Raw genomic sequence first — 27,343 nt, 5'->3', positions numbered from 1 at the left:
TTGCTAGGACCTTAAAAAAAAAAAAAATTCACATGATTTTTGAGAAATTTACATTTCTGACAGCTCACCTTGCAGGGCGAGAAGAGAGAGATGTTCCCTGTGCAGCAACACCACTACAGAGATCAGGGCAGAGCTGATGGAGCTCCAAGTCTTCCTCTGGTTCTTCTGGAAGTTCAGCCCTTCCAAAGGAGCTGTTTCAGGTTATTCCCTCAGTGAGGAAGAGCTGAGAGCAGAACAGATCTGCACTTCAGGGGAGGATTGCAGAATGCTCTATTTCAGCAATTCATTATCAGTAACAAATTACATACCAGAAGAAACATGGCCAGAGACTGGAACTCCCCCTGCCAGCAAGTGAATTTGAAGCATCTGTGGCGTCCCTTTGAAGAAGCCACAGAGTATGGGATATGCTGAGTAAAAAGTGCTCAGGGTACTCCCTCACTTGAAATAGATGAGGGGGAAAATTGCTAATTCTTTCATTTTGAAAGAGAATTGTGATGCCTGGAAGAATGGCACTTGATATATCTGCCTGTCCTGCACTGAGCCCTCAGGGAGCTTTATGCCTGCAGCCCAGTTTGCCATAAAGACAAAAGCCCATTGATAAATGGGGCAGAAGCAGAGGCTGGAGTCTTTCTTCTGTTCCCAGCATAGTTGCTATGGCTAAAATAGTAGACCTGAACTGAAGCCAGCAGTGGCTGAATTTGGGCAGACACCCTGGAGAACTGTGTGCATAAAGATTTTTTTCTGAAAGAAGCAGGGATTGATGGTAACCTGGGAGCTGCACAAGCACTGCTGCTGCAGCCTCTGCCTTCCAAATATCTTCCCATCTTGCTGGGTCATTGCAGGGCTCAGAGGGCATCTTCAACCCCCATCCCTAGGGCTCAGGGGTCAACACAGGACTTTGATGGAAAGAATGCTGTGCTCAGCCTCCAGAAATCTCCATGGTACCTGTAGGGAGGGCTATGAGGACAGCAGACTTCAGGTGTCTAACAGGTCCATCCAGGAGCTGGGACCCCAGAAAACAGAGGGAGTGTATGAGAGAGGAAGGCAGTAACATTTCTAGAGATCCCTAAAGTAAGTTTCCATGGAGCCAGATTGATGCTGTTCCCCTATGCTCCTGCAGCTTCCATCCTTAGCAATAACTGAGCCTATAAAGCCTCAACCTTCACCTGGAGAGACCCAAGGACAGCAGTGACACCATGACCTGCATGTGGTCTGGGCATTGCTGCTGGGGCAAGGAGCCAGCCAAAGGAGCAGCCACCCCTGCAGTCTTGCATCTGAAGTGCCAATCCTAGGAGTGACACCCATGCACCAGCTCCCCTGTCCCACACCCAGCTCCATCCTGGTCCACAGTGGTGCTGGGGCTGCACCAGGACAGCAGCACCATTGCAATGGCTTTAGCTGTCCCTGCTGTGGAAAACTCGAACTCATCTCCTTACCCTCTGTCTCCAACCTTGCCAACCAGGATTTGCCAGGTTTCAAACCAGTTATCTTTGCTGTCTTGTGGTTTTACATATCAGGGGATATAAGGATATTAAATCCCTAACTTTCACTTTAAGGCTGCAATGGAAATTCTTGATTTCAGCCAACATTCTTTTGCCTTTGCACTTTATTTTTTTTAAAACTCCTTGTGTTAAAATTGATTGATACCCTTTGGCTACTATTCCTTCTTGCTAACTAGAAGGAAAACAGTACTTACACATATATTTTTAACACTACCCACAGTTTAAGATCCCTGGTTGCATTTATTCTCAGGGCTCAATTCAATCCACAATGGCATTAGAAGCGTTGAATGATACACTTTCTAGTTACAAAGCTCCATACTTTGCACTGGGACTTGGCCAGGCAGCTCCTGGAGGCAAACTAGAAATCAAGCAAAAATGTATTAAAATTGCATCGTGTGCTGAAGCTGTCAGGAAAGCAGTTTTTGGAAACATTTGATATTTAAGACTAGCTAGATTTCTCAAGTAGCAATGTTGCCTCTGCACCACACACTCCAAGCAGGCAGCAGAGGTGAGCAACCCAGGGACACAGCCCAGATCCAGCCCTAGAATGTGACATCTCCAGGGCATCCATCCCTCTGCAGGGAAACTGAGCTGCCTGAGCCCTGAAGCAAGTCTGCCCTGCACCCAGCACACAGAGAGAAGGAGGACAAGAAACCCTCCCTGCACTCACAGCTCCCAACCATTATCCTTGGTTCCCTCATTATGGTCCCTCATTATTCCTTGACAAAGGTGGGGATCCTACAATCTGACCCAGGTGATGGCTCAGCTGCCACCAGGGATTTCTGCTCCTGCAGCATTTCACTTCTGCATTGACAGTGTCTACCCCACCTCTGTTACAGCTGCTAATTAGATAACATGGAGCAAATGGAGTAAAAACTAGAAAGCACAGGTCTGTAATTAAACCTTCGTGGAAAACCAAACACGCACACAGAAGAGAAAGCATTGAGGGGAATTCTTGGGAATGAGGGGACACGAGGAGGAGGAGCAGCTCACTGCAAATTTGCAGGGGGCAGCACGGTAGGAGTAGTTCAGCATGTCCCTCACGTACTTCTGAAGTCTTCAATCAATTTTAAAATTCCAGAAATTCTCTTTATCACTAAGCAGCAAGGATATGAGCATCCTGAAGAAAAGCAGCAATCAAGCCTGAAGAATGGCCTCCTGCCTTACTGCTTAAAGTCAAAACCAATGTGAACATCACCTACCAGCTCTGCCCCTTTTAAAGTCACCACCTTGACCCTGAATAGCTACTGAGTGTTTTAGTTTGGGTTAATACTGCATAGCTAATGAAGGAATTATAAATATTGCTGATCTGACCATTTTCATCAAAACTGATTTTTTTTCTATGATACCACATCCATTTCTAATCAGAATCTTCAAAAAAAACCCACTATGAACACCAGCATTTCACACAGAAAATCCATTGTTTCCTTTCAACTCTGAAGTACACTTCAGGGTTTTATTTTGTACTTTCCTTTTGACACTTAATTATACCAACAGCACTACTATAAATTATACCCAGCTTTTTCATTACACACCAACCAGACAGAGCTCGGATCTATAAAAAAACACACTCAAATAGTATCAGAGGCTGCCCTTATATTTCTTACCAGCAAAATATCACAACCAGATGCAGCATTATCAGGCAGTATGATTCATTGCATGTATTACCATCCCACGATAAGGCAGCACACACAGAAGCACCTCCCCCACCCCTCCAAGACCTTTCCATCCAACATCTCAGTGTTACTCACGTCCTGGATCACTGCTCTCCAGCAGAAGATTCTGAGAACTGCTGAGCTCCACCAAGCATGAAGAAACCAGCCACCAAGAAGGATGCTCCAGGCAAGCATAAAGCCATGGTTTCCCTTTAGATGCACATTTCCCTTTTCTCTGGTCAGGAAAGCAGGGTCTCTTGTCCCACGCAGTGTTGCACAACTCTCAACAAGACCTCCCAGGTGGTTGACACAGCAGAAGTGTTTTGGTTTTTTCTCCAGGCCTCTGAAGAGCCAAGGAGGAATTTTTTTCTTCTGCTACACCCAGGTCACAGACCTGGTGCTACAGCAGGGCAGAGAAAGAAGAGATTTAGTTGGGTTTTATTGTCTTTTTTAATTTTTGCTGGAAGCCAGGATTTAGGCAAAGCAAGGAGAACAGATTTAGATAAAAATAAAATCAATAACCTCCAGAAGCAGAGAGAGCCATGTTCAAGATTAACTGCAACAAAAATCTCCAAATGTAGAAGGGAAGCTCTTTGTAGAGAGGATGTCAAACCCATTGAAATAGCTCTTCTACAACAAACTTTCTAAGCACCAGGTCCCCATGCTGAACCAAGAGCACCAAAGCTGAATCCAGCTGCTCCTCCAAGAACTGCATCTTCCTACCTCTGCTCAGCTTCACCTCTACCCTGTAGACAACTTCCCCCAAGCCAGAAGAGAGCTCCAGGAACTTCAATTTAAAGGCCAAGGGTGCAAATTTGTCACAGCTGCCCCAGCAGAGATGGAGTTACCCAAAGCACCTGAGTGATTCCCAAAACTGGTGTGCGAGGAAGCTGCCTGCCAGGCAGTGAGTGCTGGTGCTGGTGCTGGTGCTGGTGCTGGTGCTGGTGCTGGTGCTGGTGCTGGTGCTGGTAGGCCTGAGCAAAAGCAGTGGATGCTATTTTAGGGCAGTGCTAAATTGATTACAGGGTAAGTTGATTTCAGGATCAATTTACCCATTGTTTCCCCCTCAGCACAAGGTACCCTGGTAGGGGTGAGGGTCAGGAGTGCTGGTGGCTCCAGGTTTGCTGTGCCCAGCTGTAGGACCCTGTTGTCCCCTGTGCCCACCCAAATGAAGCCCACAACCTTCTCCTGGAGGTGAAAAGAAAGTGGCCTTGGGCATAAAAAAAAAAAAAAAAAGTTTCTCTCTTTTTTTAGCATCTCCTGACTTTTTGGCCCACATCCATGCAGCAGGCAGCAGATGTCTCTGAGCTCTGTCCTGAGGGAAGTTTTGGACTTTCTCCAGCTCACCTCAGAATCCTGCTCTCAGAGCTGTATCTGAGCTCCTTTCCAGAAAATCTTCACCTTCTGGGAGCCTGGGGCTTCTTCAGGAGTCCCTGGGCTAGAGAAGCTCAGCCTTGTCCTCTTTGGGGTCACAAGGAGGACCTGACAACCTTCCCATATCCCCAGCATGGTGCAAGGGTGGTTGGCCAGACACTAGGATTTGTGGGCACAGAAGGTGCAAAACCACCCTGCTCCTCAGGGCAGCCTGTCTCCTGGTCAGGAGACAGCATGGGGGGATTTCTGCCTCTATCTTGCCAGATGTTGATTTGTAGCAGGGCTCTGGGTACCACACACCTTCCAGATTGCCCAAGCAAGGAGCTTGGTTGGCTGTGGGTGAGGAATTCATTGCCCTTGTACAGGATTTTCCTTTGCCTTGTACAAAAATAGGGAAAAGGATTTAAGAGTCTCCAGTAAGTATTCTTGCAACCAGAAAGCACCTACACTGCTGTCTTGCCTGGCTGCAAAATGTCTCAAATCAAGGTCAAAACCCATGGCTAATGACACATTGCCCCAACATCAGCTGGGCTGCACCCCTCTCCTCAGACATTGCATTCCAATACATCAGATACAGCAAGGTGCAACGCTGGTGTTGCTTCTGCAGAGAAATTTCTTCACTGGAAAAATGCTCTCTGTGACCTCTTGCTGCTGCCAGGAGTAAAGCCAAGGTGTGCTTAGGGGACCTGCACAAGTTATTTCTAAATCCAAGAGGAAAGGTACCAACTTGTGGTTGTCCTCTGAGGTCCCAAGTGAGCACAAAGCATCCTATAAATTGTCAACTGAGTCAGAGCCTATTAGTTTAAATTCAAGCTTCCACAAGAGCCTGGAGGGGAAATAGCTTTTCCTTGACAAACAACAATGCACCACTGTTTTCCTGGCCAGGGCATCCCTCATGGTGATAGTGGAATGTCTAAGGCTAAAATTTTAAATTGATTTGCAGATGATCCTCCAAGTATCATTCTTTAAAAGGACTATTATTATTGCACACTGGAAGAGAGCCCATTTCAGTGACCATGCCCCCTTAGCAGTGATTTATCTGCACTGCCACATTTTTTCACTAATCTTCATTTCAAATTAATTTTTCTCTCCTACATGGCCAAAAGGTTCACATCCCTGATGAGCACCAGGTGCTCCCCAGGATGGCATCAAATACCTGCAGATCCCAGCTCAGCAAAACAATTGGGAGGATCAAGAAGGCAGCCAAGGAAAAGTAGCAGCCTCTGCTTATGCTGCTGCCTCTGCATGAAGCCACAGCCTCGCCAGGCTCTTCACTTTGAGGACCAAGCAAATATTTAACAAGTTCCCCTTGCACAGTACCAGAGTTCATTATCTGGTCTCCTGAGCTCTCTCAGTCAGTAATATCTTCTAATTGATGTGATCTGGCACTTGGCCATAGAGTTAAATTGATTTGTAGACCAGCAGGAGATGGCAGATGCCCTTTGCACTTGAGAAAAAATGGGATGTGGCTTTGTTTAGTGCCTGCTGCAAGGGGATGCCATGGCAAGAGATGCCTTCCAGGAGCACAGGAAAGGGATTCTCACCACAGCCCCTGTTAGGTGACAAGGTGTGACTGCCAGTGGTGAGCAGCTGGTGTTCACCATAAAGTTCACCTTCCCTCCCTGACCACAGGGAAGCTGGGACACAGGACAAGAGAAACGGGCTCATCCGTTCTCCAAAATCAGGACAAGACGCACAAGGCATCCCCAAGCTTGCTTCTGAGGGGGGACCAGACACAGACTCCCAGCTCATGGCTGGGACATGAGGAGTTCCTTCTCAGGAAACAGGGACAACCCCCTTGGCTCCTGGGGGTCAAAGAAGGTTGAAGGCTGCTTGGGTTTATTCCCAGGCACTCACCAGAGCTGCAACATCTGGGTTGAACTACAAAGCCAGACCAGATCTTTCTTTCTACAATGCAGCAGCTTAGTGCTGAGCCTTGCTCATTGTTGTTAGCTGTTTGCTGGGCTTTTTTGTACTGTACAGTTTCTGTTTTCACTATTATAAAAGGTTATTACTTTGTTTATTTGTTTATTTTATGTGGTTTGTTTTCCTGCTGCTTTCCATTGTATTGATTAGAACATTTGCAGACTGCTTCTTTACAACTTAGTTTAGAGCATTGCCGTGTAACTGCTTTAACACAGGATGTTACAGGTTTTTAGCATCTATATGCACTCTCCATCAAATTTTTTCCTGCAGCATATGAACACTGAAAAAAAAAGAAGTCAGCACTCACTCATTGCTGTTACCATCAACCTAATACTCAGGATATTTTTTTACTTGAAAGTCTCTTTTTCTAGTTACAAAAAACCCTATTAATATAGTAGCAGAGTAAAAAACATCTCTCCTTAGCATTTTAATCATCTTATTCTGGGAGTTTTAAGCTAGTGTTTAAATCTTTTTTTTATCACACCAGAGACACTCATCATTAAGATATTTATTGATAATTAAAAATGAGATTCCAATCACTCATATAAAAATAATAAATCTTAATAAAGCAGCACAGCTGATAGAGGCCTGGGGAGAGATCCACCTCCTCAGATGGCATCTACCTCCAGTCAGCATGGACCTGACAGGGCTGGAAGGATTTTTCCTGAGCACTGGCCAAATCCCACACGGAAGCCATTGCCCTGGCAGTAACCTAGGGACAGAAAACAACAGACAGTTTGTTCTTTAAAGGCACCAGGATTTTACCAGAAATAAAAGTGAATAAAGGTATAAAGAGACAAAAATGAAGTGGAAACACTTCAGAAATGCAACCTGGTCTAAAACAAAACCAAAAAACCAAGTAGCCCAGGAATATATAAAAACAAAAGTAGCAGCAAATGTTAATCACAGCAATATGCAAATTCAGTGAGTGGCTCAAAGGGAAAAAAAGATGTGGACATTTCTGTTTGCAAACCTAACTTGCAGCACAATCACTCTAACTAGCAATCTGATTCACTGCTTAATCCAGCCTTGTAATTAACAAAGTCAATCTGGGTTCTCTTTCAGCAGCTTAGGACTGTGCTTGGGATACTTAAAGCCAGAAAGATGCTCATTAAACCCCCCTCAAGCAGCAGGACCTGCCCTTGCAGGATCTGTTTCACTCACTAAACCCAAGTAGTTCATTTCCATGAGAAACTCATCATCTGACTGAAAATATTCATTTCTTCTCTGTTATATAAAAAGACACTGAAGGTTTGCTGACTGCTGCCGAGGTCACCCACCCGTGACAGCACCTCCAGCTACAGGACGATCCCATCTCTCCATGCTCCTGCCTGATGGGAGGGATTATTGCCATTAGGAAGCAGATGCCATTAGGAAGGAGATGCCATTAGGAAGGAGATGCTGCAGCTCTTCTTGCTGCCATGGCCCAGCTCAGCTGCTCCAGAAACAGCATCCCTTAGCAAAGCTGCAGATGAAGGGAGGGCTCCTGGCTCACCTGGGAAGATTATTCTGGGTGAAAACAGCTGAGGAGACCTACTGTAGCTCTCTGAAAACAACAACTGATCAAAGGAAGGACACAGTTGTCATGTGCTGTATTTTACAGGCTGCTTTCATAGTTAGAGATTTTTTTTCCTAAAATAATGGCATGCATCATCCTCACTGCATGTGGTAGAAGCCAGCTGCCCTCAAGAAGCCAGGAGGGAGCTGAACAGAACAGACCTTAACCCACCCTTAGCACAGATCAGTGGAAAACTGCATTGAGGAAGAGGAAGATGGGTGAGCTCAGGCTTCAGGGCAGCCAAAGTCATTGCAAGGTGAGAACAGACCCTGCCAGCTCCAACCCTCAGAGCAGCTCTCACAGCCAGCCTGAAATCAAGTTTTTTCCAAGGACAGCAATGTCTATAAGTGCTTGTGTAGCAGCCTGCCCACAGACACCATCCCACTCTCTGCCAGGTAATCCTCATTCGTAAGCAATACTTGAGTAAGACACTTGCTTTAAGGCTCAGCTCAGTTTCCATCAAGCTTCTTTGCCAGCTTTCCTTTGAGCCCCAGCTTATTATTTCAGTCCAGTTTAGTTATCCCCACTGTCAACTACAATTTAGAGCAGTACCAAGGAGCAGCACATTTAACAAAGCAAGCTCTGTGCTGCCAGCAGCATTGGCCTGAGCAGAGTGCCAAGGAGCTACAGAGAGGTTTTTGCAGCCAGCTGTGGCACACCACCAGCAAACCCTCCCTCTCAATTTTCTATCCCCGAGACAGACTCCTTGGGAAAAATATATTTCTCTCATTTTATGTGCTAGGGCTCTGAAATAGCTCCCGTGAAGGGAATGAGAACAAAAAGTTGAAATTGCAGAGTAGAAATTATGTGTTGGGCACTTGGCAAGAGCTTATGGCACTGCCTTGGGAGAGGATGCAATAGCACTAGCCCTGCCTCCAGGGTGCCTTAAGGCACTGGATCTGCCATCCATCACTAAATAGGAGCAGATCCCAGGCTGTCCCAGCAGGCAGCACCTGGCTGTCATGAATCAGGTGATGCCCTGAGCACTGCAACCACAAACTTTTGACAGTGCAAAATGGCAGCAGGCAGTTTAACATGAGACCTTCCCACTGGGGCAATAGTTCCTTTGCCTGTAAAGATAAAAGACACTCAGAATTTAAAGCTTTTATTTAAGGGCAGATTATTCTGAGCATGAAGAACAGCATGGGTCATGGTCTAGTACCATCTGCCACTCAGTTGGATGCCTTGTGCCCACAGGTCCCAAACTGCAAGGTGTTCATTGCCATTGTCAGCATCTAACTCCAAAGGGACATTCATAATGCTTAACTGTACCCTAATTTAGGGCTTCTGACATTATTACTGGATAGACACCTGCACCTCTGGAGGTCACTATGGCACTCTGAGCTGCTGGTGGAGTGTTCCTCTGCACTGAATGCACATGGAGCTTATGGAGAGCAGCATCAGACACCCACATATCCCAGCACAAATTGTCACTGGGTTGTTGTAAGGCTGAAGGGCACCAGAGGTATAGGGGAATCCTCAGTGTCATCATCCATGGCTCTCTCCACTGCATCTCAATCTCCAGTTGTGTCAGCATCTTTCTCTGCAAAACTGGGAGCACCTCACAGAAATATGATTTTCAAAGCTAACATGTAGCCTGCCAGACAGGAGGCACCAGGGCTCTGGCTGCAGCACTACTAAAGTTGCTTATAGACCTATCACTGAGAGGATGGAATACTTTTTTTTTTTTTTTTTTTTTTTTTTAATCACAGGAAAGTTATTGGGTTTTGATAAAAAAGCTTTCTGAGAAAAATTAGACATTTTAGATGGTTTTGGCAAAAATCACAGAGCTTCTGCTTGGATTGAGTGGGCACAGATATGTGTCTTTTAGGTTCCTGTGTAAGTATTAGTCACTTATATTTTCTCTGCCCTAAGTTTTCTCATCACTTGCACTGTTTTGCTCTCTGTGCAGACTCTCTCTGATCACATCAGCATGACAGAGTTGCTCAGAGCCAGGTATGGCACTGCCTGAGTCTCATCTGCTGATGCACAACATCCCACAAAACATTCTCTAAAAATTCAGTGGGTGACATAGCAAAGACATACTCAGGCTTGAATCAGAAGTTCTGCATAGATGTTTTGCCAAATATTTGCCACCTCAGTGTCATAAAGTGGTTGACAAGATGAGAGGAAAGGAAAAAAAATAGTATTTTTCACTAGTCTTTGGATTTAAAACCAGTAGGAGTGGGATTTAGATCACAAATCACCCGGGCAGATTTTAATTCACAAAATCCTTAGTTTCTCAAGAGGAAAAGTAAAACCTTGGCCCAGCATGGAACAGCTCTTAAGCACAGCCCTTTTCAGAGTGGAGCTGCTCAGCTTTTCTGGCAGGCTTCACGCTGCTTCCCACATATTTGATTTGCATCACACTTCATTGAATATGTGTATCTTACAGATGAAATATTTGCAAAATAATTTTTTTTTCAGCATTTTCCAAGCTCTGCTCCACATGCAAACTTGGACTTGGTGGCAATAACACATCAGCTGCTTTTAGTCCCAGGATATTTTTGCCCCTAAAGGTAGAAGCCCCATCATCCCCTTAGCACTCATGCACAGGCATACCAAGGTCATTAACTACTTAGCAAAGCAAATAATTAAATCCAGAAAGCATTTATTGCAGGGGAATTTCTGTCCACCTACTTTTGTCTCCTGACAGGTAGGAAGGAGACAGCTGTGTTTGTGTGGCAGGTATGTAGAGGATAACCCATGTCCCCATCAGGCACTTATACCACTGGGATCGATCTATAGAAACGTGCCCTGGGTTCAGCCATTACCTGTCAAAATGATTTCATCTCCATCCTGCAGGAATTTACGAGACTGCCCGCTGCCAAGAGGGATTTCTTTTGTTCCATTCCAGGACAGCTCCAGCATGGAGCCAAAGCTCTCTGGCTCCTGAAGCAAGAGTTCATTAACAAATAAACAACTTTTTATTACCTGACCTGCTGTTAAGCTACTTGCTGATGGAAGCAGACACACAAGTACATTAGCTTTATAGAGTTTTGCTGTTGATTTAATTCATTGATACATTGGCATGTTTTCCCTCCTTTGCATTTTAATTGCTTGCTCCCTACAAGCAGTCAGGCTTACAGCCATTATCTGGTGTGTTTAACATAGTGCTAAACCCTGTGAAAGCAGTTTAGGTGTGCTATGGAAAGAACAGAAACAAACCGAGGGCAGTTCTACAAATCCAGTGCTTTTGTGTAGTCATGTTTCACAGTTTTGTTTACATTTTGTTCTTCAGAAGAGCAATGCTGGCAAAGGTTTGTAAGTTTTTAATGTCAATCTGCAGTACAATAGCTTAGAGGAAACAAAAAAGAACTTCAGAAATGCTCAAAATGGAATGATGGGTATCCCAGCATTGAAACAACTTACCCTGCAGCTGTCTTTCAGAGCAGGATTTATATTTGATGCTTCAGAAAGTGCCAGTACCTTACCCATCTACCGCAACTACTACACATGTAGCAGTACATGCAGAGTACAGCTTGTGAAGTTAGCTCCAAATATATAGAATTAGAAAAACTAAAAGTTATACCCATGCACCCCTTACTTTCTACTCAGAAATTTTAAAAAGCTGTATCTATCTCACAGAGCATAAATGGGCTGTATGGATGCTTGTGCACAGAACACAATTTGCATCTGTAGTAGAATAGTTCTTAGGGACATGAACACAAGAGGCATTAAATACCAGAAAACAGTAACAACAAAAAAGCCCCTCCAATTCTCAGTGCAATTTTTTTTGACCATCAAGGCATTAGCCCTAAGTGCCTAGGAAAGAATTGCAGATATTTGCATGGCTGCTCAAGACACACAGGGCTTAGGCCCAAAGCCCTTTTTGCTAATTTTTGGCCTGATAACCAGTTCTCAGGGAGCATCATTCTTTAAACACTCACGGGTCCACTGATTGTGCCAGAGGCCAGGAGATCTCCAGGTCTGAGGTTGCACCCATTGATGGAATGATGAGCCAGCTGCTGTTTCATGGTCCAGTACATGTGCTGGAGAAAGGAGAAAGCAGAAGTTAAAGCAATGAAGGATGAACTTCTCTGGCATGCCATTAGCCTCTGCAGAACCTACTGCATTCTCAGGATGATGCTGGTAAAACTGTCACTAAAGAAAAGTTTCCTTATTTAATCAGTAAATTTCAGAAGCTTAAAAGCAACTCCACAGTTACTTAGTGCTGCATTCCCAGAAGGTTCTGTGGACTGGCTGATTGCTTTCTAAATGATGATCAGGAGCTGCTATGTACATATAGAACACTTTAACATGCAATTTAATCCTTTAAAATTTCTCTTCTTTCAGCTGGATGTAATTTCTCATCTTTATCTTCCCCTTTAAGGCCAGCACCGCTGACTCAGGATCTATGATTAAGTCCAGTATTTTAATGAATTTAAAGAAAAATCTCCCCGTTACTGATTTGCTGATTAAGGCAATTACTATGCAAAGAATCAAATGTGAACATAAAATTGACTGAGAAATCCTGCAGCTGGTACATATACTGCCTGGCTTCAATCAGCCTGTGGGGACAGAAGCTGGGAAAAACCTGGACTCTGAGCGATGTCACAGCGTCAAGTCTGCATCTAAATTACCATCTGCAACCCTGATTCTGTGCTGCGCCTCTGCCCAGGGAGAGGCAGCTCCCTCTGCCTGCAAGTCCTTAGCTCTCCCTGCCAAATAAGCACAGTTTCCAATGCTCTGAGCAGCAGAAAGAGATGCCCCCTTCTTCAGTGCTCAGGCCTTCAGGTGTCTCCATCTCAGTAGGGCTGAGCTATCACACAGTCTCCATCCTTCTCCCTCTGTCTCCTACACACACAAAAATATCAGGTTTGATTTTCAGCTAATGCAGAACTCAGTGTTTGAAACTGCCTAAGGCTGGAGCTGATGGCATCAGCAAGGTTTCAAACACATAAAAAATTATAGAGTCTTACCTTGAAATTGGATCTGCATATAGTAGCTGGCATGCTCATTCCTTCTCCTGGAGGAAAGAAAACAAAATAAAAAACAGGGAAGCAGTTTGTGTTGGATGAATGATGTTGGAGTCTTTTGATTTTATGGGTGGAGGGAGACTTCCTTTATCACTGTAATCCCTAGCAGGAGACAAGTACTACCATTCTCTATTCCAAAATGAAGGCCAGCAAGAAAACAAGGGTGTGGATATCACCAGGGTAGTATCTAGGTGTCCATTTCCAAAAGGAAAAACATCTGGACCTACCAGTCAGTGGGGCAATGAGCTGGGTTATGAGCTGGGTTAACACCAGAATCTCAGGAATATCTGCTCTTTGCATGCTCTGCTTATTCCTGCCCATGCAGGCAGACCCCACAGGGACCCTCCTCATCATAAATGGATCATCTGGGGGACATTCCCTCCTTGACACACTGCTGCACGGCCAAGAGGAGCCTGAAGAGCTTTGCCTCTTTCTCTGACAGAGATAATATGGGCAAAGATGGAAAAGGAGAACCACAGAGCCAAGAGCAAGTTGTCTGAAATACATTGTGGTTCTGCATCCCTTAGGTGGCTCTACAGCCCACGGAGAATTGCTGTACCTTTAAGAGCAACAAAGAGCTTGATGTCGAAAGAGTAGGGTTCTTTATCCTGAAGGTAGGGCAGTGGCTTGGGATCCTAGAAGCATATAAAAGGCACCAAAGGATAAACAAACAAAGAGGAAAATTCCACAAGCCATCCCAGTGAGTTCTTGTTTAACCAGGCTGTGCTGCACACCCTCTTTACTTCACCATTGCTACTGTTCAGATTATTGTTTTTCTTGCTCTCATGCACACACGTTTAAAGATCTTTTTGAATAGATGTGATATCTATCTAAGCCCCCTCCTCATCATTATGGATGTTAATCCAAACAAAAAACAGTGCAGGCAACACCTTTGCTCTGTGAACAGTGAATTCTCTGCAAGACTCTTTAATATCTTTTTCCATCTAAACTAAACCTCCACATAACACAGACAACTGGAATGATTGAACAGGAAAATGATTGTTTTGGCTTGAGTCTACACTTTCTTTACTGCTTTCTTGTTGCTAAGTGCTACCAAGCTCTCTGATGACTTTGCTTTTCAGTCATTTTGAAGGAGGTGATTGTTCTGTCCTGCTCAGGGTAACATCAATGAGGATTTGAACTCAGAGGGACCAGGTTGTCTTCATATATTTGGAAGCAGGATCACACTTGTAAACTCTATGAAGAAAGTGCTTGGTTCAGTGATTTCAGTGTTGGGCCCTACCAACAAAAAAAGGCACTGCTTTCCCTTTTTTTCAACCCCTTCTCTTGCTGACCTGCACAGGGTTTGGCAGCACAAATGGCATGAGAGCATCCATGGTAACAACCCAAGGAGAAATGGTTGTGCCAAAGCTCTTGCTCAGGAATGGACCCAAAGGAACATATTCCCACTTCTGGATGTCACGGGCTGGGAAGAGAAAATTCAAAGCAATGCTGTTAAATGTATCCTGAGAGTTGTGCAGCCATCACCCCTATGAAAGAATAGCAAGGACTGAAAAGGTTATCACTACCCTGTTTCTAGGCATTGTGCTCAAATCATGATTTAAATCCATCCCTTTCAGACCCTCAAACCAATTTTCTTAGACCAGCTAGATTAGGAGGAAAAGTCATCAATAATTAAAATAAATCAGGCCATCCCCATATAACCAGTATTTTTATCCCCAGTTAGTTAATGCTTTTACAGCCAGCTAATGGTCTCTGCCAGCCACAGGGCCAATTTCAACCAGTTAACTATGCTTCTGGCTGCTTAAATCTACGCAGAGACTGAGAGATTTGTGATTGCCAAATCCTTTTCCTACTCCTGACTCTGAAATCAATCCTCTGTTGGAATCCCCATCCTTAGGGTTGCTCCATTCCTGCCCGGAAGACTCTAGACTGATATTAGCTCTCTCATAAGTAAATAAATCTTCATTAAGCAGCAATTTTTGTCTCTAGTGATTGATCAAAGATGGATGGAGATACAGCCTGAGAAATCCAGACAGCATTTCATTTTCAGCCCTTTCAACCATATCCAGTGGTTTCAATGACCACTGCTCTGCTACTGAAATCCATCATTTCTCCCTTTCTGAGGTCTCCCTCTCCAGGCAGATTCCTGCAGCACCAGTTACCACTCCAGTCATTCATGAGGACCATCCCGAAGATGTGCTCCTGGGCTCTGCTGATAGGAATCGGCTCCCCGTACTTATTTCCAGGACCTACAAAGAATGCCTGAAATTGAAAAGCAAAATGCTGAATAAGGAATCTTCTGAAGCTAAATTCTGTACTGCACAAGGGGTTACAAGCGTGAGCAACAGAGGCTGGGCAGGATGGGATTTTGCATTCCTTTCTCAAACACAATTAGACAAAACCCATGGCTCACTCCCTCTTTCTTCCCCTCCCTGAAGCTGGCAGGCTCAAAATACTTAAGAGCACGGTGTTGCTAAGAGACAGTCATTAAATAAGTGCATGACAATGTCAAAACACAGGAACAAAAATGGTCCCTCCTCATCACAATCCAGATGCAGAGCAGGTTTGCTCACTAAAGTAACTCTGTTTGCTGAACAAAAAGAGTTTAAAGTTGTGCACAGGGATGCTGAATGTGTGTGTAACGTGTCATGGGAGACAGGGAGAGGAGAGAGGTGGAGAAATGTGCCCACTGAGTAAAACAGGCCATGAACTGGGTGCCTGCACTTGCTCCCTTAGAAAATGTATAGTCTGAGCATGTAAAGAAAAGTCTACATGGAACCTCAGTTGTCCACGAACAATATGGAAGTTTTTTTCTTCCAAAGTCTTCATCAGACTAAATCCATTCTCACAAGCAGCTAGTAATAAAACTCAGGCTTCAAAGCAGAATTATGGAAGTACTTCATGTACCTCACTTTGTGGGACTGCCTCCTGCTTTATAACACTGATCTGCAAAGCATACAGCATTAAATGATTTCAGTTCTTTTTTTTTTTTTTAATGGGAAGAGAGGAAATAAATCTTATAAAAAATTATAATAATATAAATCAAAATGAACAGTCCTATAAAACTCCCCCTTCTGGATGGCACTAAGCCACTAGAAGATGCACCTTCCAAGGATGTTTTTATACAAAACCCATAGCACAGGTTTCACCTTTCCAGCCAGAAGAATGAGGAGTTAGAATTGCACTCCCAAAAACTCACAGGTTCCTCAGCTCTAGACTTCAGGAGCCGACAGTACTTCCAAAATCCCCAGCATCGATTAAAAGATCCTGTCTGCAGTGCAGAGGCAGCTGCTACCCAGATAAAAAGCTCTGATGTCTAATAAAAAGAATGTGCCTGTGTGTTTCCAGGCTGCTGCACTGGTGATCAGCTCTGGCCAGACAAGCTGTTTCCAACCTGATAGTTGTACCAGCAAACCACTCAGTGAGCTGATGTACCCTGCAACTTGTCAGAAGGGAAGGTTTTCCCCATGGAAAATTCATTGCCTGCTGTAGAGACTGCTCAGAGGGAGACACAGAAATGGATCTAATGAGACATTAATTTTAGAAGTCTTCTTTGCTGTTTCTATTTTAATATTTTTAAGTGGTAGGGGGAAAAAGCCCCATCTTACCATTTCTAACTCAACATCCAGACGCTTACAAGCACCAAACACAGGGGGCTTATCTGTGGGTAGAAGAAAGAGTATTTTATGACAGGAAGGCAGATAGGGAAATGATAATAAGAGCAGAAGAAACAGAGCAGCTGATGCTGCCTGGGCTGCAAACACAAAACATGCTCAACTCAGGGCTTTCTCTTGCTCTGACCCTGGAATGAGCTCTGGCCGAGTCTTCCCAGGTCCGGTCCTTCCTCTTGTAGGAGAAATAAAAACTTAAAAAATAAGAAGCCACATTATAAGCCTCCCATGGACTCACCATTATCAGGTTGCATTTGCCCCACAGGTCTCCGGATGGGTGTCCCAGACACCACAACAGAGGATGCCCGGCCATGATATCCAACAGGTAAGTGCAGCCTTGTGGAAGATCATCACAGAGCATGGTTAGCTGTGTAACCATCACCATCCAGAGCAGATTTGAGTGATGGAAGCACCACAGGGGTGCGAAGTAAAGAGGAGAGACCTCTGCATGTATTGGCATGGACATTTTCACCTTAAAGATGTGAGCGAACAATAACCCAAAGCCATCTGGCTGTCTTAATGCACTTCTGTGCCACTGCTCCACTTCATTCCTTGGAGCTTAAACCCTGCCTTCTTTTCACTCAGTAAAAACCTGATTTCTTAGGTGAATCTGTCTTTGAACCAGATGGCTGCATTGTGATTGGTGTAATTGCTGCAAGGAAAGGCTGTGCAGACTCAGCTAAAACTGGGAAATTGTGGTTTTCTGTTCTGTTATTGAACTCCTGACACTAGAGGTTCTCATCCACTATGAACTGAAATGAGTGTAGGCAGGCAAAATAACATTGTGCCAGAGAAAAACCTGAAGTACCCACCAGTTAGGCATCAAAGCATTCTCCTTCCCCCTGAACATGATCCCAATGTTTGTGGCGTGCTGGCGCGAAGAATAGAAGTCAGTGTAATCTCCTGTGTGGAAAGAAAAACACAAAATAGGGATCAGTGATAGGAGATTCCCTCAATTGCAGATGCACAGTCCACTGATGGTGACGAAAACAGCAGAAAGGGAGACCCTGAGAGCACTAAACAGAGGCATGTAGTAACATTTCAGTTTATTAGCACAGGGATGTAATTAATAGCATAGAGGCGGTGATAACAGTTCACCTATAAAGTATGCATTAAAAACTGGTATTTTTTGTTTTGTTTTTTGAAGCCTCTGGTAGAGAAGAAAGGAGAAAAATCCCAAGGACATAAAGAAGCAGCCAACCTCCCATGGGCAAACCAGGTCCCACTGCTCGTTCCGCCCTGCCCCTGGTACCCTCGCGGAGGGAAGCGGCTGATGCTCAGGACATCTGCTGCCCTCTGCTGCCAACCCTGCAAACAGCTCCCAGCTCCCAGCTGCACGGCAAATCAGAGGGTTTGGGGGAAAAAAACCTTCACTTGGGAGGGGGCATTGACACGACACTAAGCTGTTTTGCAAGCTCAGTAAGTTCTCTTGCAGCCCCAGCAGAGGATACTTGTCCTCCAGACAAGAACAAATCGTGCGTAGGACAGAGCTGGACCAGGGCAGTGGCTGCATTCCCATCACTCACAAGTGCCAGGAGACAGCAGGATTTTGACATATTCAACCTGAAAGGATTTGCAGGGAGTTATCGCATTTATAGAAGTTCATCATAGTTCCTCAAGGTTAAACTTTGTCCCAGACCAGGGCTGTGCCCCACAGGAACCCAAAGCCCAGTGGGAGCCCAGCTTGGCTGGGAATTGGGCAAGTTCACATCACTGCTCCAGTGAAGGTCAAACTGGAGTTTGACCTGGAGTGATACTGATCAAGTTGTTATTTTTCTGTTAAGAAGAGGAAAATGTTTATATATCTTTATGGACACACTAATTCCAAAGCAGTTCATAGCCTCATGGGAGTGAAGGTAAGGTTTGGGATGCAGTCTAATAGCTTGGGAGTGGACACTTGTGCTTATTTATGAAGCTATGCTGGACTATCTGCCATGTAGAATTTTGGAATATCTTAATTATTTTCTTACAGCAAATGGAAAGTGAAAAAAATGTTACTTTCCTGGCTGTAGTCACAAAGGCCTTTGGTGATGCCAATCTGATGACAGGAGTTTCGTGCCACCAGACAAACCTGATTGAATGAAAATGGCATCCAAGAATTTTCTGGCTGCTGTTGAGCTTCCCCGGGCTTTTATTCACGTGCCACAGACACCACTTACCCTTCATTACGTACAATAATCTACTTCTGGCTCCTGCCAGACCCATTCCCTGCTGCAGCTATGATCTGCCTGGCTGAGCAAGCTGGCAGCAAAGCAGTTTCTCTGGGGAGGAGCAGAGGGCAGTGCTGGGCAGGAACTCACCGATGTGGGCTGGCAGGTGCATCTTCGCAGAAGCCTGAGCTACAAACGCTCTGAAATGGAAAAAAAAAAAAAAAAAAAAAAAAAAAAGATGACTTCATCCCTGAGAAAACTTGCAGCTCTCACCCTTAAGTGGTTGATAGGGAGGTAAGGGGCTGATTGTTTCCTGGCTCTTAAGTTGTTTTGCAAAGGCTTGCAGGAAAAAAAAAAAAAAAACCAACCAAAAAACCCAAACAAACAAAAAAAACCCACAAAACCAAAAAAACCTTGCCGAAAAACAAAGGGACCTGTGCAGGCTGCTGCTCCTGAGCCCAAGGGGAACATAGGTGAGGGTGTAGTTGCCAGGGAGGAAGAGCTGTGGGCAGCCAGGTGCTTTCCCAAGGGACAGAGATGCCCAATTCCTGCTGTATGGAAAGGTTGATTTTATGGAATGTGGTTCTTGGGGTGCTGGATAGAGCTGCCACATCTGCTCAGGGAAGGTCCCTGTGTCAAGCAGTGGTTCAAGCCCTCTCCTGCATGCATGAGCCTAAATCAGTCTGGCAAGACAGGGAGGAATGGGAGGAATGGTGCCTGCCTGCTGCCAGGGCAGGAGGCTGGAGTGTTTAAAGCATCACTCTGAACAAACAAGGTGTGTGATTAATGGACACACACATTTTCCATCAGCACAGCACGGAGAGGAGCAGAGTCCTCCCCTGCCACTCCCACGCCAGTGCACTGCCCCATGTCTGAAGCAAAATTACCACAACAGGGTTGGTTTTAGCCAAGTCAGATGGTTTGGATGATGGATGAGAAGCAATGGGAGTGGTCTCCCTGCACCAGAAAATGCTCCAGGCTGGGCAGTGCTGGGGGAGATGGAGAGGAGACCAGAGGAGACCCGAGCAGAGCTCAGTCTTTCCAGGCAGAGAGTGACACCCTGGGTCTCTCAATATGACCAAACTCCAGTTAATTCCTGTGTGGGAGGCAGGTGGCCACATTCAGACCTCTCTGCTCACCTCCTCCGCAGCTCCACGTTGTCCCTCAGGGTTGGCTCTCCAGCTGACAGCAACTTCTGGAGAAAAGCCCTCGCCTCCATCCACGCTGCCCGGCCCAGCCCCATGAAGGCATTCAGGGTAGACTGGCACATGACACAGAGAGGCAGATAAAACATGTTTTGCTTACCTTTTGTATCCGTAGAAGATGTCCTGCACTTTCATCCCCAGGTTGGAAGCCCATGGGCCAGGGTTATGCCATGGTGGCTGCCCAGCTTGCCCATCTTCCTGCTCTCCCATCCTCCCACCACAACTCCTCTGAAGCAGGACCTGCTGCCTCTGCATGATGCCCACCCTAATGCACTATTTCAGGTGCAGTGGCTTTGGTATCTCAACTACCTGTAAGCAGAAGTCATTTGTGTTTACCTTTACCTTTAATGAAGCCCACCATCATTAAAATCCCATCTGATTCCTTGCCATGAGGTACTGAAGGCACAAGCAGGACTGAAGTAACATTTAGGCTTTGTGTCAGACCACTGAATTGCCAAAGTCTGATAAAACTTCCCACAGAAATGTTCTTTGGACCCCCAGTGCCTCTGCTCTCCTGGCTATGGCAGGTGTGAGTCTGGAAGCAGAGACTGCTTCATGACACATTTCCACTTTGTCTCTGTTATCTCACCACAAATTTCTAAAACCTCTGACACATATTTGTAAAATGTGGATGGAAATTAGAACAACCGACTTTTTGCTAAGTACCTGGTCAAAGACATGCTGATGTTTGGCAAGAGCTGGTCCATTGAACAGATGTTTAATGACCCCAAGATCCAAAATCTGGTCTCCAATTGCTACTCCAAGCCTGTGCCGAGGCTGCAAAGCAGCAAGAGAAGGAGATAAAGAGAGAAGGAGTTTATACTTCTACCCAGAAGTCCTCCGAAGCAGGCATAGGGATGAATAGTGAACAAAAGTGAGCTTAATCCATCATGAATTGAAGGGACTGATACAAGAGCAATTTGCCATTAAATGCTTCTATGGGGCTGGCTACTGATAAATATTAAGACCTAGAGGCAGAGCATCATTGTGGATTTCCCACAGGCTCTGAGGGGTGGGTGAGAGCCTTCCCCCCATCCCTGTCACTTGGAGGAAGGATAGGACAATGAATAGAGATTCCTTTCCCTTGTTCTTTTTCCCTCACTAGTTGTCCACTTCTCACTGATGACAAGAACAAGCTCATATACCTGAAATACACTGTGAAGCAGGGGAATGCTATTCCTACTCCTACAGGTGGAGAACTGAAGCACAGACCTGGTTCACCTCACTATTCTAAACATATCACTGGAAGGAGAAATAGGCATTTCTGCACCAGTTTCTCCCCAGAAGATGAAGAGTGCTCTGCACTCCAGTAACCATCCCAGGAGCCTGTGGTTGCATTTGTTGGACAGATGGATCCTAAGACACCAAGACCCTGTTCATCTCCCACAGGAGATGTCAGGGGAGCAGCCCAGACCATCCCACTGCAGCTCTGCTACAGCTCTACAGGGGGTTATAAAAATGCTGTAGCCTTCAAAGAGAAATTACAATCATTTGTGTCTTTAGGTAAATGAAGACAAATCAGTTACAGGAGTTAAGAAAACTAGCTCACTGAAAAGGAGTAACCATCTATGAAAATCCACAGATTTAAAGCTATTTTCTTAACCTTTAATTTTAAAATACAATACCAAATGTGATAATGAGTATTTATTCAGCAAACATTCCTGCAGAAAAACCTAAAGGTCATGTCAGGTTAATTTATAACTGAGATAGTCAGGAATGACATCAACTGCTTTAGCTTGAAATCATTAAAACACTGGGCTACTTTTAGAACGTTATTTTACTAAATAGTTTCCATGAGTCCTTGCCTGTATTCTCATAAGTTTTGACTGAAGATGGTATTTTCATCTGGAGTAGTTACTGGAGAAAGTGGAAAAATAATCCAAACTTGCTAGATAAGAACGCACATATCTAGGAAGAAATTAAACGAACCATCTCAGTTTTATCGTTGGAGAACACCAGACCAGAAAACACCATCTTCTGGTTTAAATTTTCTTTTTTTAAAAACCTGCATGGATAATCAGGAAGTTTCTGTGACAGCAACAAATAAATCCTCCACTTTTTCCTTCCAATATGCAGCTTTTGGTTCCTTTCCCTTTTTCCAGGAGGGCATATGTCTGGGATTCCATCCCAACAGGCACTCAGAGGTGTGAGGTTCAGCCTCATGAAAATGGGAATTGGGAGCTACCTCCTGGGAAAAAAGGTTGAATTGTGTTTTCTTCCATGATCATAAGGCCTGGAACTGGGTCTATCTGTAGCATTTGGGCACAGCTATAAAAGAAACATTTTTTACACATCTAATGCATTGTTGCATAAACATATGCCCAATAATACACCACAGGTCAGCCACAGAAAGAAACAAAGCACACATTTTGTGTCCGAATGTTTTTGTAGCCAGCCCTGTAAGCTCACCAAGAGCAGACTCCTACCAGAGCAGATGACACCCACTTGAAAATACAGTGTTTTCAGCATAGCCTTCCCTTTTCCCTCACATCAGTTCATGCTGTGCAAAAGGGACTGGATGCTACAATATTAATGGCAGATTATTTCATGTGGCTTCTTAAGGGTGAGTGTGACTGCACTCAGGCACAAAGAAAATGGGGGACTGAGTTTAAAAAAAGTGCCAACTGTGCCATGCCTCTATTGAGGAAAAGAATCAAAAGCAGACCTGAAGATTTCACAGTCAAAACCACGCAAAAACTATTGGGACTTATTAGCCAAAGTACTTCTTATAAGTTTGAACACTTCTCATTCCTTTTGTGCAATTTTAAGGAAGCTGTCACCAGAATAACCACAGTAAGAAAAAAAATAAGACATTGTGGCAGCTACAGTTCTGCTGTCAAACCAGGAAGCACGTGGAAGTGTCTCAGGCTGGGAAGTTTTCCTTTATGCCAGGTTGCTGGAAATCTCTGATGTTATTCATAGCCTCTGAGCAAAACAACACCCCGAGGACAAAGCCTGCTGTTACTCACCTCCTCCTTAGTGGAGAAAACCCCATAAGGGAGATTTTGAAGAGGAAAATCCGAGTCCTTGTCTACCTGGATGAAAGACATGATGAACACCAAGCAGTTCCAGCTTACAGAGCCGAGCCTTTATCTCCTGGGCTGCTAAGATCCTCTCGAGATGTTGCAACCGAGAGCACAGAAGCACCAAATCCCACCCCCTGCCCTCAGCCCCAAACCAATCTCTGCTCCCTCTCCAATCCACCCCTCTGCCAGCAGTTAATCAGTGCCAGGGGGCTGCAGGAGTCAGCAACTGTTCTCTGCTCCCAGGGAGGTAGGGGCTGGGGAGAAACTGACTCTTCCTGCTCAATAAACCCTCATGTGAAAGTGGGGCCTTCTTTTGGCAGCTATAAGACCCGATGTAACTCAGCTCATTTTCCTTTTCTGGGGCCACTTACCTGCCAGAGCAGCAGTGCCATGATTATGCCCACCCTGAGCAGTTCTTCCAGCAGGAGCTCAGCAGCCCTTGAGAAGTTGCACAACACACACCTGAGCCTGCACTTCGTGTGCTTGTTAGTCATGTACTGGCACATAACTGATTCGCTCCATTCCCTCCATAGTTCCAGAAAATTAAAAAGAGAGATCTATGTACAGCCAGGCACAAAAAGCAGAGAGAGTGGAGCCTGCTGGTCTTTCAGTTTCCAGCCCCAGCTTTCCCTCTCCTGCAGGAAAATATTCACCCATTTGCAGGGCAAGTAGAAACCAATGAAGGGATATCCTTGAAATTAAAACTGAATAGCAAAGACTACCCCTTTCCAATAAAAAAGGTTATATGTGACTGCCAAAGCACTGATATCCTGCTCAACTTTCTTATTTTGGCAGAGATTCATTACAAGAAATGCAGCAAGCTGTAGAGCCAGATATTCAGTGTAAAATGACACAACACCACTGACAACAGCCCATCTGACAGCTCTTCACCAGCAGAGACACAAGTTCACATGGTGCTGCTTGAAAGGGGGTCTTATTTAAATAATTCAATGCCTAGCACAAACTTCCATAAAATTACCCATAAAATTCTTGTACCTAGGGTTAAACTCCATTACACATTGTTGGAAAATTTTTTAATGCAGTGATTTCACATCAAGGCTATAGGACCTGTGTGGATGTCCTGGTTTGGGCTGTGACAGTGACTAACCTGCTTATTAAAAAAACAAACAAACAAACAAACCAATCCCTCCCCCCAAAATCCCAAAAACGCAAAACCCAACCAACCAAAATCAAAACATCCTTCAAACTTGTTTCAAATACATACTGTGCATCTTCAGGAAACAGATATCTCTAAGTGCTTTGCAGTGCTGTGAACATGCTGGTATTAAAATGTTCATCTGCTCATCTGAAACTGATGACACAAAATACGAAGCTTCGCTTGTCATCCAGACTGAGCAGCAGCTCACTGTGATAAAAGAGTCAAGGCAAACAAAGATGACACCCAATTCTTCAGTGTCAGGGAGAGGTACACTTCCACTCTAAATATAAGTCTATAGCTGAGGACCATGTACTTTTTCAGTATTCTGAATGCTGAGAAATATGCCCAAACCAGGATAAGGGAAGATTTAGATCACTCCAAGAGCAGCGTGAGTGGAAACAAAACTGCCAAACACTGATGTGCCAGGCTGCCAGTGCCACCACAGCACTGCCAGGCAGGTTTCCTCTTGCCACAGTCGCTTTTCTTACTGTACAATCAAGGGCCAGAAGAGCTGTTGCCTAAGAACAGGCTGTAAGGCAGTCACTTTTCTTGTACCTTTTCTTCTTCCAGTCTCTCAGAGACCAGAAGATACAAAAAACAGGACTGGGTTCCCCCTAATGTGAAATCCACAATCTGCAGTCTCTGCTTAGCCCAGAAGTGTCAGTCAGATGAAAGGCAGATTGGAGTGAAGGGCATGTAGGTGAGAGAAGACAGCATTTTAAGGAAGAGGAGAAATACCAGAAATAAGGAAGAGGGAAGAGTCAAACTGAGAAGGATTAGAGAAAAGCAAACTGAGAAACGCTCAGAGAAGATGATGCTGCTCTTCCACCCTGTGCTGTGTAAGAGGAAGTTTAGCAAATGCTCTGAGGAAATACAAGATCTTTTACCCATAAAGAGGCAGACCATTACCAAAACTTGCTGGAAGGAGTTATTTATTCCCTCTTTTACTATAAAAAACATCTGCTTCATAAACTGTGGTTAAGCCATTTTTGCAAGCACAAGATACCTCATTTGTTATTGGGTCTTGCAGATTACTTTCTGTAGCTTTCTGATAGAGAAAGCTCCTCCTGCTGTGTACCATTCACATGCTAAATGTAGTGCTTTATCTACTAATTGCCAGCCACAGCTTTTAAAGAACATTCAAAATTTTAAAGGATGTAGCCAACTCTGATTAAAAATTTAACATTTTAAATAAAGTCATACAGTCTCATTTATTTCACAAATGCTTGAAAGCAGCAAGTCACCAAGTGAAACTTCAACTGCAGATCAGTACCATCTGGAGAGGAATTAGTTCTACTTTAGTGTACAGTTAAGTCTGGTGATAAACAGCACTGGCTGAAGTTACCATGGTACTACAGAAACCACTCAGCCTCGAAGTTACGTGGATGCTGAGGGTGGTTGAATCATGGAGGCAGAGACTGATCTAACAAAGCCAGGCAGTCTTAATCCAAAGAAACCTACCCAGCACCTCACAACAATTTAGGCACAATTTAGGCACAACAATTTAGGCACAATTGCTCCTACCCCCAAATGGGGACCCTTGAGAGATCCACTAAGAAGCATGTGGATGGCAGCAGCTGTGTTTAATACTGAAGTTTATGGATTTCAAATATCAGAAGGACTTCTCACTGGAGAGGCTGTCTCAAGGAGCAATGAAGTCTGTGCTGTGCTGTCTGCCAGATCACAAACCCCCAGCTGTATTTCTGAGGAGCAGAATCACACGTGTGGATCCACAGCTGTAGGACTGCTCCAACATGTTGGGGGCTGCAGGCTGTCACAAATTACCCCCAACTCCTGCCCAAGTGACGTGCTGCACAGTAAGCACAGAGAAATGCCTGTGCAGAATATATCAATGCACAAGGTAGAAGGCTTTTGGAAATTGTTGTCTGACAGTTGTAGGTAAAAAGGTTAAAAAAAAAAATCATCATACTGGGTTATGGAGGGTCCAGTGGATAAATATGCTATAACTAAAGCAATTACCAATGGAAGGAAGCTCTTCATGAAAATAAAGCAAGAGAAATCCAAATGACAGATGCCAGTGACAGCCACAGGGGCTCCGATTTTTTTTAAATTTTATTTAATCAAAGTTAAGACGTGGATAAACATAAATACAGCATGGGTACTTCAGATCATTCTTCATATTTGTGTACAGACAGACTGATGGATGTAATCCCAATGAAAACTGCAGTCAATGAAGTGCATACAGCCTTCCCCCCACACACACACAAAACCAAAACCCAATGAAAAAAAAAAAAAACCAAAAACAAACCACACAGACAATCTCAGCACACACTCTCATTGCAAATGATTCATACATAAATAGGTAGAGGGTGCAAACAAGCTAATATGCGAACATGTATAACCTCTCGTTAATGGGAAACAAAAACCAGAAGCAGCCATAATGATTAAAATACATTCAGTTACTGATAACTAGTTGTGCCATACAAGGCATTATCAAAAAAAAAAAAAAAAAAAAAAAAGAAGAAAAAAAAGAAAAAAAAAGAAGAAATTGTGCTGCAGAGAAAAGCTATATACAACAAGAAAATAAACTGCAAAGTTAACGCATGCATGTTTTATCCTGGAAAAGCACAGCCCTCCAATATTTTCTCCATGTTTGTTATAAAAGCCCTCTGCACTCAACTAAAATTAAAATGATCTTAAAGGATAATACTTGTAAAGTTTACTTAAGTCTTCAGCCACAGAAAACTGCAATGAAAATAAATGTTCAGAGTCATTTTCAAAACAAAAAACAAAAAAATCTATTCATCTGATGACATGCATGATTAAAAGGTCTAGGCAAGATACACTGCTCTACATTCCTGATGACTAAGGAGAAAAGCTCAAGTCAATTTAATCTGCAGATGGTCAGAGAATTTTGTATTCCAGCAGAAGCAGCAGTTCAGATCTTCTGGATCTTTTCCCCGACAACTACAGGATTCTCTTTTCTGATTTTCTCAGCAGCATCAGCTTTGTAATTGTAAGAGCAACTGTGTACATCTGAGTAACGGTGCATACCACAGTAAACGTTCCCACACCGACACTCAAACCCTGTGGACAGAAATATTAGCTTAGACATTTCAACATTACTAATTACACTGGTCTGTTTTAAATCCTGAATGTGCTCACTCACAAGCAATAAAATCTCAGTCACCAGAGCCAATCAGTCAAAGAGCC

At 44.3% G+C, this 27,343-nt stretch overlaps 3 protein-coding genes across 7 annotated transcripts in view; all 3 read right to left on the bottom strand.

The window, feature by feature from the left end:
* Positions 1–166, bottom strand: part of ARNT2 (aryl hydrocarbon receptor nuclear translocator 2) — a 173,066-nt gene extending 172,900 nt beyond the window's left edge. Inside the window, exon 1 of the mRNA XM_071754360.1 lies at positions 69–166. The gene's annotated coding sequence lies outside the window, so the exon portion shown is untranslated. The remainder of the gene's footprint in view (positions 1–68) is intronic.
* A 6,782-nt stretch (positions 167–6,948) lies between these two features.
* On the bottom strand, positions 6,949–23,134 carry FAH (fumarylacetoacetate hydrolase). The gene is made up of 14 exons (XM_071754355.1): positions 22,954–23,134; positions 20,651–20,761; positions 19,919–20,040; positions 18,930–18,979; positions 17,442–17,532; positions 16,868–16,965; positions 16,567–16,619; positions 15,121–15,220; positions 14,290–14,420; positions 13,554–13,629; positions 12,938–12,984; positions 11,906–12,007; positions 10,790–10,907; positions 6,949–7,169 (listed from the first exon to the last, which is right to left on the bottom strand). The coding sequence occupies exons 1-14, from the start codon at positions 23,032–23,034 to the stop codon at positions 7,087–7,089; spliced, it is 1,263 nt and encodes a 420-aa protein (XP_071610456.1). The 5' UTR covers positions 23,035–23,134; the 3' UTR covers positions 6,949–7,086.
* A 3,090-nt stretch (positions 23,135–26,224) lies between these two features.
* ZFAND6 (zinc finger AN1-type containing 6) overlaps positions 26,225–27,343 on the bottom strand; it is a 37,311-nt gene continuing 36,192 nt past the window's right edge. For all 5 annotated transcript variants that reach the window (XM_071754352.1, XM_071754350.1, XM_071754353.1 and 2 more), the window contains exon 7: positions 26,225–27,217. In XM_071754352.1, the coding sequence (XP_071610453.1) occupies positions 27,069–27,217 (149 nt within the window). In that variant the 3' untranslated portion in view covers positions 26,225–27,068. The remainder of the gene's footprint in view (positions 27,218–27,343) is intronic.

Source organism: Heliangelus exortis, chromosome 11, assembly GCF_036169615.1.
Source record: "Heliangelus exortis chromosome 11, bHelExo1.hap1, whole genome shotgun sequence".
Classification (NCBI taxonomy): domain Eukaryota; kingdom Metazoa; phylum Chordata; class Aves; order Apodiformes; family Trochilidae; genus Heliangelus; species Heliangelus exortis.
The sequence above is the reverse complement of the archived record's forward strand: the minus strand, read 5'-3'. Positions and strand labels throughout refer to the sequence as shown.

Coding starts and splice junctions, on each gene's coding strand:
- FAH (XM_071754355.1), bottom strand. CDS start 23,034: ATGTCTTTCATCCAGGTAGACAAGGACTCGGATTTTCCTCTTCAAAAT. Junction 20,041..20,650: donor ATCAGCATGTCTTTGACCAG/GTACTTAGCAAA, acceptor GTCATGTGCCAG/TCTACCCTGAATGCCTTCAT. Junction 14,421..15,120: donor CCTCATGAATGACTGGAGTG/GTAACTGGTGCT, acceptor TTCTCTTCCCAG/CCCGTGACATCCAGAAGTGG.